Raw genomic sequence first — 12072 nt, forward strand, 5'->3', positions numbered from 1 at the left:
CATTCAGGAATGTAGGTCTTAGCAGGTAATGTGGCTTTACCCAGGGACAGGCTCTGAGAGGCTGTGGGACCTTGGGTTCATTATTATGTAGGCTTTCTCAGCTTCATCCTCTGTGACATCTTCCTCATAGTATTCATGTTCATCTATGTAAGGCTCCTCGAAGAACACCGTCTACAATGTAGTACGCAAGTGATACCTGTCAGAGCAATAAAAATATTTTTTCCAAAGTCAGGAGTTCTAAATTAACATCTAAATCAGTGAATTTCTTTTCATCTTCCAGGAAAGTTCTCTTTCAAACTCTGAAATGTCCTGTTATTTGTTTTAATGCTAAGGACTTTGTGCGAACAGTGCTGCAGATTTTTGGTAATGAAGGCAGCTGGAAGCATGGTAAGTTTTAGTTTCTCCAATCTCTTAAATTTAATTCTCCAGCAGTGATTCCTCCTGAGAATGGGAGGGGTGGCTCAACTCTGGGGGCCTGGTCATGTGGCTCCAAAGCACCAGCTTTGTGGCCTTGGGCCCCAAGTGTGAGGGGGCACTTTCCCTCTGTGCTTTATTTATTTAACAGAGAGAGAGCACATGCAGGGGGAGCAGTAGAGGGGAAAAGGAGAATCAGACTCCCTGCTGAGCAGGGAGCCAGACTGGGGCTTAATTCCTGGGCCCCAAGATCATGACTCAAGCCAAAGGCAGATGCTTAACCAACTGAGCCACCCAGGTGCCCCTCCCTCTGTGTTTTATTTTATTTTATTTTTTTAAAGACTTTATTTATTTATTCATGAGAGATACAGAGAGAGAGAGAGAGGCAGAGACACAGGCAGAGGGAGAAGCAGGCTCCATGCAGGGAGCCTGACGTGGGACTCGATCCTGGGTCTCCAGGATCACGCCCTGGGCCGAAGGCAGGCGTTAAACCACTGAGCCACCCAGGGATCCCTGTGTTTTAGATTGTTTGATTTTTTGAAAGAATATATTACTTTTGTAATTTAAAATAAGAAGTGACTTATACAGTGTGGTCACATGGGATGTGTGTTACTGCAAATAGTTTATAAACTCCCTAAGAATTAGACTGAAGTCCAGACACATGAAAAAGATGCTCAGCATCCCTTATCATCAGGGAAATTCAAATCAAAACCACAATGAGATACCACCTCACATGAGTCAGAATGGCTAAAATCAACAATACAAGAAACAACAGGTGCTGGTGAGGACAAAGAGAAAGGAGAACCCTCGTGTAGTGTTGATGGGAATCAAACTGATAAGCCCTGTGGAAAACAGTATGGAGGTTCCTCAGAAAATTAAAAATAGAGCTACCCTATGACCCAGCAATTGCATTACTGGGTATTTATGCAAAGTAAAGCGATTGCATTACTGGGTATTTATGCAAAGAATACAAAATACTAATTCAAAGGAATGCATGTACCCCTGAGCTTATAGTTATCATTATTTACAACAGCCAAGATATGGAAGCAGCCCCTGTACCATCCATAGGTGAATGGATAAAGAAGATGTGGTATATGTATATTACTCAGCCATGAAAAAGAATGAAATCTTGCCATTTGCAATAATGCTACAACATGGATGGATCTAGAGGGCACTATGCTAAGTGAGATAAGTCAGTCAGAGAAAGATACCATATGATCACTCACATGTGGAATTGAAGAAACAAAACAAATGAGCAAAAGGAATAAAGAGAGACAAACCAAGAAACAGACTCTTAACTCTAGAGAACACACTGCTGGTCTCGGAGAGGGTGTTGGAGGGAAACAGGTGATGGGGATTAAGGAGTGCACTGGCTGTGATGAGCACCGGGTGATGTATGGAAGTGCTGAGTCACTATGTTGTACACCTGAAACTAATATAACTATGTTAACTATACTGAAATTTAAATAAAATAATAAAGTCCAGAGTAATTAGCATCAAAACAATATAGAACACATTTTTATTTTTCATTTAAAAATAAGAATTTTAAATAACTTTTCTTACTAGATGGTCAGATATGTAATGAAGCAAATATAGCAGAAATGCTCATTGTAGAATCTAGATAGTAGATATATGAATGTTAACTGGACAGTTCTTTTTAAATTGTGTACGTTTGAAAATAAGTTATTGGAAGAAATCATTTGATTGTGCAAAATTTCCAACCTGTACAAGAGTACCTGTGATACAATAAGAAATATGTATTTAGTCTTTGTCCCTGTATTTAATATTTAGTCTTTGTCCCTGCTTCCTGGCACATAGTTCCTAAGACAATTGCAATCCCCAGAGTGCTAAGAGTGTCTTTTGTGTGCTGATGAGAGGACTGGGAGCTGGGCCCCCCAGCCAGGGTCAGGGCAGGGCAGTGGACGGAAGGACCACACCAGGCTTAGTGGGTTGGATTAGCTCTCCTGGGGACGGAGAGCAGAAGGAGATGCAGTCCATCTCCATGGCCAGTGGTCTCATCAGTTGCACTGTGCAGTGGAATCTCCATAAAATCCCTGCACAGGGGGTTGGGGGATCTGGAGGTGGGTGAGCATATCTGGGCTCTGGGCACAGGTGCTCCCGGAGAGGCTTGGGGACTCTGCACCTCCTGCCCCGTACCTTGGCCTGTGCATCTCTTCCCTTTGGATGATCCTGAGTTGTGTCCTTCATGATAAATGGGTACTTAGTAAGATGCTTTCTAGAATTCCGTGAGCCGTTCTAGCCAAGTGTGGAACCTGAGAAGGGGGTTGTGAGAACCCCAGTTTGTAGTCGGCCGGTGGGAGGTACAAGAGGCATCTGAAACAGGGGTAGTCTTGTGAGGTTGAGCTCTTAGCCCACAGGTCTTTACTCCCTGCAGCTCATGTCAGAATGGTGCCAAACTGTCAGACACCTGCCAGCATCTGCAGAGAGCCTGGGACCTGGGGGTGCAAGAGCCACATGTGGGGCACCAGAGGTGGTGTTGAAAAACAACATAGTACCCATCACCCAGTTTCAACAATTACCAACTTAGGTCCAGTCTTCCTTCCTTTGTAACTTCTCACCTTTCCAAATCCCTGCCTCTTGGATTATTTTATAGCAAATTCCAAGCATAATATGATTAATCTGTAAATATTTCAATTATATGATGAAACTTGAGGATTTCATTTTTAAGATGATGCCATCATCCTTGCCCCCCAAATTGCAGCAATTGTTCAGTGTTATTTGATATCCAGTCAGTATGTACGCTGCCCAATTGTCTTTAAATATTGTTTTTGTTTTTTATGGTTCTTTTGACTTAGAATCCAAACAAGAATCAGAGTTAGGTTATCCCAAAGCTGGGATAGGTGTGATGTATTTCTTAAGTTTCTTTTCTTCTCATCTATATATCCTCTCTCTCTCCCTGTTTTAAATTCCTGTAATTATTTTATCCTTATGGCCGAAACCAAAATTGTTTGTTGTGTAGGATTTCCCAGAGTCTGGATTTTCAGAACATATCTCCTTCTTGCTGTCTAACAGTTTCTTCTTGCTCTTCTATTTCTTGTAAATTGGCAATGATATCCAGAGACTTGATCAGATTTCAGGCCTGATTTTGGAAAGGCAAGACTAAGTCATGACCCCGACCCTAACCCTAGGTAATGGCATGTCCTTCTGTCAGGAGGTATGTGATGTTTGGTTGTCTATCTTTTTTGTGATGTTTGAACTCTTATTTTGTATGTTGAATCTTCTTCTCTGGTCTTTAACATTTATCACTTTATCTAGAATCTATTTCCGATCTTTTTTTTAGTTCCTCTTTTCCATTATTATTATTTTTTTTTGTAGGGCATTATCTATTGTATTGATTGGCTTTTGTTTATTGCCAGTTTAGTTTTTATTTATGAAATTTTTTTTGGTTTTATTTCCTGAACCCTTTTATTTCTTTGTTCAGTTTTTCTTTTTCTTTTTTTAAGTCACCTAATTTCTAAGTGTTTCTAATTCTGATTTATTAATTTTTCATAAGTTTTATAATTTTCTTGATTTTTCTTAGTTCATTTTAAATCTGTTTTGTTGGTATTTCTCTGTCAACTACTGCCACTTTCTCCCCAGTGTGGGGCCTTGTCTTGGTGGGGGTTAGTGTGTGAGATGGAGGAATTTACGGGAACCAGCCTCCAGGTTCTTCCAGCACCGTCAGACCTTCCCCAAGAGTTTTCAAGAATATATGTTGGCAGAACCTTAATTTTGGAACATTAGAGCTTTGAAAAGGCAAGTAGAGTGAACGAGTCCACCTGGGTGAGTTAGCACTGCCAGATGGTGTGGGCAGTGTCATGCACAGCCGTGGGTGCAGGCCCAGAGTGCCTGCTAATATTCCCCCAGCCAAGGTTCCAAATCTGCCAACGTCAGGGACTTCCCAAACATCAGACAAAAAAGCCATGGTGCTGGATGCCTTGGCAAATATAAATCTCTTAGACTGGCATAATTTAAAAATGCCAAAAATTATAGTATTTACTGTGTTGTGGTCTAAGAGCACAGTTTGTTTAAAAGAAAACTCCTTTATTTTTGTGTAGTGTTATTCAAAATGTTAAAGTAACTTGGGGCACCCGGGTAGCCCAGGCGGTTGAGCATCTGACTCTTGTTTCGGCTCAGGTCAGGATCTCAGGGTCCTGAGATGGAGCCCTGGGTTGGGCTCTGTGCTCAGTGCAGAGTCTGCTTGGAATTCTCTCTCTCTCTCCCTTCCTCTCCCCCACTCATGCTCTCTCTTAAAATAAGTAAATAAATCTTTTTTAAAATGTTAAAACAGCTTGAAAAACCAATCACTTAGAATTCAGATTTATCTCTCAGTTTATCAGCCCCCCATCCTTTTATAGCTCCCCTCTCCATGTCTAAAATGTTTAGTACCCTCGTACTAAAACTTACTTGGCAGATGTCATTTTTATTTTTCATAAAGCAACTTCCCATATGTCTCGCACACACGTACAGTAAGCTCTTCCCTGAGTTTTCAGTTGAGAAAACTAGTTTTTATGGGCAGTGCTGCCAAGGTCCAGGGGTGGCGTTGTGCCTCATTCTTTCTACACATCCCAATGCAGCAGAGATCTGGTGTCTCCCAGGGTTTTCCTCACATCAAGTGCCAGGTGTCTCTGCCCTCACACACACACACCACCGACCCTCCCTAGAACTGAGTGATGAGGATGCTTATGCTTTTCCTTCTCCTCACAAGACTTGGTTCCTGGATACCTCGAAGAGGGGTGCCTAGGAAGGCAGCCCAGTGAGAAGCATGGCCAGAAAGCTGGGGAGCAGTGGCAGGAGGCAGGTGGGGAGGAGGGTTCTCATGTTAGTTCAGTCTCCCTCTTTGGCTGTCTAGGGTCAGTCCCCCACGGAGACTGCCTGTGTGGGAACTGGGTCATGGGGGCTGCTCTCACCAGAGGCTCTGAGTTCCTCAGGAATGGTGGCGTGTCCCTGTGGCACACACCTCCATCACTGGAGGGGATGGCAGTGCTATTATTATTATTATTTTGAACCTTGAGAACCTTGTAGGAGTAGGGAAGAGGAAGAGGACAGTTTTCCAGTTTTCCTGGAGTGATTAAATGGCCTTCTCTGCAGTTGTTCATTTTGTGGGGCTGGATCCCAGAATTGCTGCATGGCTTATCGATCCTGGGGAGGCTGCAACCTCGTTTGAAGACTTAGTGGCAAAATTCCTTGAAAGCTCCATCTCTGTGAAAGTGGACAGCACATATGGAAACTCCTCAAGAAATGTCGTGGTGAGTTGTGTTGTCTTTACCAATGGTAATACAACCCGGATTTTTCCTAGAAATGTTTTCCATTTCATAAACAGTCCAATAGTAAAAAAGAAAAAAACATCAGTGACATTCATTATTACTTACTCTGCACAAATGCTTTTTACTCTGACATTTCTGGTAGAGGATATTGACTTAAGTAAGGTGACTTCTGTTCCTTCATGAATTTGTTCCTGGGAAGTCCATTCACATTGTGATTATCTTCTAAACAGACCCTCTGGTGTCAGAGTCACGTGCTCTGTGACCTGAGAGCTGCCTGTAGTGCTGATGCCCTGACCTCTGTGGCAGGGGTTCTGGCCACACCTTGGTCCATGTGCCCAGGCATGTCTTTCCAAGCCCTGTCCTAGAGATGCACCTAGTTGTTAGGAACCACGTGTGCAGAAGCCACGATGCTCACAGCTCTGGAGCCCGGCCTGGAGCCTCACAAGCCAGAGACATCACATGGCCCACAGCAGGTCCCAAGGAGCTGTCCCCAGGGAGAGCAACGTGGGCCACAGTTGGGCCACCCTGTTCAGGCTTCCTGCCTGTAAATCAACAGCAATATGCTGAAAGCACAGCTGGAAGAGCCTCACAAGGTGCTCGGGGAGCACAAGGATAGGCTGTGGTGGGGAGCCCTTGGGACAGAGTGACTGGTGATGTGTGGGCCCTGAGGCCTGGGGACGTTTGCTTCTGCTCTTCATCCCCTGCAGTCTGGAAGGGAGGGTCTGAGACATATAGGGACTGGGGGGTAAAAATGCAGGAACTCACTCCCCCTTGATTTAGAAAGACTTGTGTCAGAGGAATATGGAAGATCTCACAGACCCAGGGAAGGCAGTACCGGGCCTTGGGAAGACGAGAGCCCTCAGGCCCAGGACCAGCAGTGAGCCAGGACCTTGCATCCATGTGTCACTTTTGTCGAAGACTCACATTTTCAGCACTGAGATGCTGCATTTCTCTCACTGTACCACACATGTGCCCCTTGGCAGGAGGGCAGGGCGTGGAGGTGAGTTCTACCAATCGATCATGTGATGTTGGGGAGGAATGTCCTCAAATAGAAGCTGGGACACTGCTACTGAAACAGGGATGTGCCTGCCTCAGTAGTACCTGTCGGTTTCTAGATGAGAAGACCAAGGTGCAGAAAGGTCAGTGTGCATGCACCTTGCTTAGGTCAGGTTGAGACTGTGGGTTTCTGACTCAAGTCCAGTTTCTTTCTAGTGTATATCTGGGGATGGGAGTGGCTACGGGGAACAAAGCCCCAACTGCAGAGATGTGTTTTCTCCCCATCAACAAGCTGGTGCCTGGCACCCAGACTGGGCAGCTGTTCACCATGCTGTGGGCTCTGGCAGTCCCCCAGCGACCCGTGTGCCATTGCCTTACAGCCCACAGCAGCTTCACCCCCACGCCCTCATCACACTCCAGGAAGAAGAGGAGCAGCCTCCATGAACTTGGGCTCAAATCCTGTTGGCTAGAAATGTGTCCACTGTGGAGGCATGCAGTGCAGGAGGGGCGGGAGGAGAAAGCCAGGGTCACATGATGCCATGCTGGAGAAGTGATGGGGATTGTCTGGGAGAACCTCAGGGAGTCTGGGCAGAAGGAGCAGCATGGGAGCAGGAGAGAACTGCAAAAATGGGAAGGAAGGTGTGGGGTGGAAAAGGAGCTGTGTCAGGGGCTCTGTCACAAAGGTGCCGGTCCCATGCTGGAGCTCAGTCTCATCCTGGGGAAGCCCCAGCTGGAGAACCATTCCAAGTGGGAGCCGTATGGTCAGCTCTGTCCTGTAGAAAACTCAGTCTGCTCATGGAGCCCCCAGACCAGTCATCCAGGAGACACAAGGCTGGGGATGATCAGAGAGCAAATGCTAGGCTATGTCAGGCCACTGTTGACTCCTCATAATTAGGTTTCTCTGGCTTGGGGTCTTGAGGCCAAAAGCAGAATGTGGAGAGTCATTTGACAGAGTGAGGTGTTCAAGGAGGGAGAGTCAGATAGTGCTGGAGGCTACGGCTCATACCCTTCCCTGTTTGTTCACTCTCAGGGCCTCTGGAGGCGTCATCCAGGTGAGGATGGGTGGTGAGGATGGCCACTTGGCTCCTTAGCTTGCTGAGCTGTGTGGAGGGTGCACATCTGTCTCTACCTCTGTGTGATCTTTGCACCTTGGACACAGCTCCTTTACAGTTCCTGTAAAGTGAGGGAAAAACTGGGTCAGGGAGAAAGTGTGAGGCTCCAGGTAGCTTGCATTTGCCCAATAAGAAGGATATTCAGTAGCCTGGGGACTCACCTGCTTGAGGTATTTTGTAATGCCACTGGCTGTGTCATGTCTGCCATGGAAAGACTCCTGCCACCCAGCTGGTGCCCATTTGTGTGGCTTGTGTCACTTTCTACATTGTGATGAACATTGTTGCCAAGTTTGCCTAATCTTTCATTCTTTCGATCTTTTAAAGAATCAGAATGTACGTGTGAACCTGAAAATACTCTACAGACTTACAATGGGCCTTTGTTCCCAGTTGAAGGCAAGGCATTTTATTATAACTTGGGGTTAGCAAGCACTCTCACTTACTGTTCCCCAGGAGCATCTCTCACTCCTATCCACACTCCCAGCATCTTTGAGTATGCAGGAAATGGAAGATAGAATTCTAAGGCCAAGTTAACTTGTGCATTACTCATAGAACGATAGTCCATGTGATAAGACCTCAAGTTTTAAAAATGTTTTCTGTAGGTTAACAATTGTAGCATTTTTATTTTTTTATTTTTTTATTTTTTTATTTTTTAAATTTTTATTTATTTATGATAGTCACACACAGAGAGAGAGAGAGAGAGGCAGAGACATAGGCAGAGGGAGAGGCAGGCTCCATGCACCGGGAGCCCGACGTGGGATTCAATCCCGGGTCTCCAGGATTGCGCCCTGGGCCAAAGGCAGGCGCTAAACCGCTGCACCACCCAGGGATCCCCAATTGTAGCATTTTTAAAAGCCACCAATTCAGTTGGAACTTTCTTTTTTTTTTTTTTTAAGATTTATTTATTTATTACAGAAAGATGGAGAGCATGAGTAGGGGTAGCGACAGAGGGAGAGAAAATCTCCAGCAGATGCCCCACTGAGTGTAGAGTCTAATATGGGGCTCAATCTCACAACCCTGAGATCAGGACCTGAGCTAAAGTCAGATGCTTAACCCACTGTGCCATCCAAGCACTCCTCAATTGAAATGTTTCTAATGCTGCAGTTAACATAAAAGCTGGGTGTATATTTTAGTTTAAAAGTGGGATGGACCCAGCTCTACTCAGAGTCTCATTAGGAAGCAGAGGGCATTGAGGGAACAGTCAAGAAAAGTTGAAGGAAGGGACAATATATGGAGGTGAGGCCAGGTATGAGGGGGCCAGCAGGGGATGGAGAAGCCTCTGGGGACAGGCACTGGCAGGAATCTCCTCTACCTCTGGGCTTGGAGGGTAAGCTGTCACCAGAACATGGGGAGAGCAGTGGCCCTACAGGGGCTGCCGAGGAGTCAGGAGGCCAGACAGCAGGAGCTGTGGCTGTGGGCCAAGAACTGTGGGCTGCGGGGTAGGGTCCAGCAGGAGAGAGGAAACCCACTTCTCTCCCCTGCTGCCCGTCAACCCTTCCTTGAGGGCAAAGTGCAGGGCACTGGGTGTGGAGGAGCAGGTCAGGAGTGCAAGGGCACAGCACAGGGGCAGGTGAGGCCAAGGACTTTCACACGGCAGCAGGAAGGAATGCACATGACAGAAGCTCTGAGAAGAGGCATGAAGACAGTGTGAATAAACGCAGAGATGTTTTATATTATTGGAGAAGGTGACCTAATAGATTTCACCTCTCCCCACGCTAATCTACCAAGCCAATGCAAAAACCAATGAAAATCCTAGTTATACTTTTGGGAATTCAGTAAAACTATTCTGAAGTTAAAATGGAAGACTAAAAGTCTAAAAATACCTACATCACACTTTAAAATGAAAAAGATTAGGGTGCCTGGGTGGCTCAGTCAGTGAAGTGTCTACCTCCAGCTCAGGTCATGATCTCAGAGTCCCAGGATTAAGGCCCAATGAGCTCACTGCTCAGTGAGAAGTCTGCTTTTCCCTCTCCCTTTGCCCTTCCCCTCTGCTCATGCACTCCCTCTCTCAAATAAATAAAATCTTTAAAAAATTTTTGCAATGAGAAAGTTGAGAGTGGGGCTTGGCCTACCTGATATTTCTAAATATCTGTATGAGATCTTGATAATGAAATAGGATACTTGAAGGAAATAGGAGCTTTATTAGGAAGGAGGACAGTGGGAAGCTGCTGTTGGATAGGTGCCACCACTCACTTAGGAGTTGCCCAAATTATACAGTCAGGTAGGCTATTAGCTATGTGCAGTAGAAATAATTTAAAAGTAACATAGGTATTACTTCTTTTCTACAAAATAGGTTTATGGTTTATGGCAACTATTTTGTACTTTGGAGCTTCCTCTGATACCAATTTTGGCAGGTAAGGTACCATAAAGATGATGGACAGTCCTCTTTCTAGGGAATTCTCAACATTGTTTGAGAGCAACTGTTTATCTCTTATTTAGACATAGGCAGTGTGTTATGTAGGCACTGAGAGGTAGCCAGCTCTCTGTTTGCCTTCTCTGTAATAAGAGGAGTTGGACCGCATCACCTGTTGATCTAGAAGGACCAGAGGTTCTGACCTCTCAGTCACATGGGATCCCTTTGTACTGTGTGGTTCTGCTGGGTGCCTGGGCCAGGGGGCAGCCCCATGCTCCTGAGAGCCGCAGAGCAGGAGTGCAGGAGGAGCCTGTGGCGTGTTCTGCATGTCAGTTCATCCTAGTGTGTGCTGTTGTTCAGCCCTGCCCCCTCAGGACAGCCCTTAGGACAAGGGTTGAGGGCTCTCCTCTGTCTTTGCTCTTAGCCTCCACTCTGCTCAGGTCCTGCTGGGCACTCTGCAGCTCACCTGGCCCAAGGCAAGTCCATCCCTGGCAGCTGGCCAGAGCGCATCCCCATGCCAACCACCACCACACGGAGCTCGAGCACTGACCCGAGTGGATGGTTAGTCGAGGTTGGACACAGCAGGCACTGTCATTATTGTCCTCATCAGGGAGCCAGGCTAGCTGCTTGTCCTTGAGCCTTTGGCAGAAATGACTCATTGAGAGAGTACAAGTTTTATCTCTTTGGTGTTTGAATCACAGTGATGGAAAGCCACAGCATTCGGGTGAACAGAGAAGAAATGGAAAGGACTTCAGCACTTCTTGGGGTGCGTTCTTATTGTAGAGCTGTGGTGCCTATAAGTCTTTCCTACCCCCTGCTCCCTTCCTTGCATGCACCAAACAACGCCGATGCCTCCTGTGTCTGATGCATGCAGGTGAGTACCAGGTGGGCAGCTGGGCGCTTGCCCCATGGCATGTGCGGGGTGTCACAGATCCTCCAGCTTCTCAAAGGTCAGGCTCTCTCACAAGGAATCCTACTATTGTTTGGTGAGGGGAATTCACTACTTTCTTGGGTTCTTTGAAAAAGCAATAACAGAACTTTCTGTCAAAAATATGAAATGCAGAGGGATGCATAGAGATGCATGAAAAAGGCATTAAATTGTGTCACGGAAGTTATTTTAAAGGAAACTCTAGCATAACCATCACTAGGCCAAAGCGTAGAATTTCTAGAAGCCCTGTGTGCCCTTTCCCTATCTCAACCCTTCCTGCTATCGAAAGTCATTCCTGCCCTGGCTTGTGGAGTCACTACCTTGTTGCTTTCCTTTGCTGTGTTCCACCTCAGCGCCTAAACAGTGTTGGGCTCTCCTTTGGGACTGTGGGTCAGTGGTCAGCTGACTACTCTCCCTCTGCCTCCACATCTCAGCCTCACCATGTCCTGTGTCACTTGGTGCTGGTCTGCTGTCACACCCCTCCCCCTATACCCCTATGGATAGCATCTGTGTTGTGGCCAGCTGGCGGCCCTTACAAACCATGCTGTTCCCTTGAACATGTCTCCTGGGCCCACCAGCACCCGCTTGCCTGGGGCCCAGGATGGTCTCCTCAGCTTTAGTAAGGAACACTGAATTGCTTTTCCAAAGTCACACCCGCCGGAAGCACACTCAGGTCCTGCCATTGCTCATCCTCCCCTGCATGGGGACAACAGGTTTGCAGGAACACCTACTCTGGTGGGAATGTAATGGTATCTCCTTATGATTTTGGTTTCTGTTTTCCTGACTACTAATGAGATGGGATAGCTTTTCGTATCATCATTGTCTACTAGGAGTTTCTCTTTGGTAAAACAGCTTTTCAGGTTTCTTACCCATTTTTACATGGAGGGCTCTGTCTTTCCCTTATAGTACATCTTGATAAAATCCAGTTACAAACCTGTTGTATATACCTTCTCCCTCTCTGTTACCTTTGTACTTTCCTAATGGTGTCTTTTGACAAATAGAAGT

The 12072-nt window shown here is 46.1% G+C and overlaps 1 protein-coding gene across 1 annotated transcript in view; it reads left to right on the forward strand.

The window, feature by feature from the left end:
• The window catches only part of POLN (DNA polymerase nu), a 158130-nt gene that overhangs the window by 34776 nt on the left and 111282 nt on the right, over window positions 1-12072 (forward strand). The window contains exons 7-11 of the mRNA XM_025998872.2: window positions 281-387; window positions 5506-5663; window positions 8114-8182; window positions 10080-10140; window positions 10841-10905. Of these exons, the coding sequence (XP_025854657.2) occupies window positions 281-387; window positions 5506-5663; window positions 8114-8182; window positions 10080-10140; window positions 10841-10905 (460 nt within the window). The remainder of the gene's footprint in view (window positions 1-280; window positions 388-5505; window positions 5664-8113; window positions 8183-10079; window positions 10141-10840; window positions 10906-12072) is intronic.

Source organism: Vulpes vulpes, chromosome 14 (assembly GCF_048418805.1).
Source record: "Vulpes vulpes isolate BD-2025 chromosome 14, VulVul3, whole genome shotgun sequence".
In the NCBI taxonomy this organism is placed as follows: Eukaryota; Metazoa; Chordata; class Mammalia; order Carnivora; family Canidae; genus Vulpes; species Vulpes vulpes.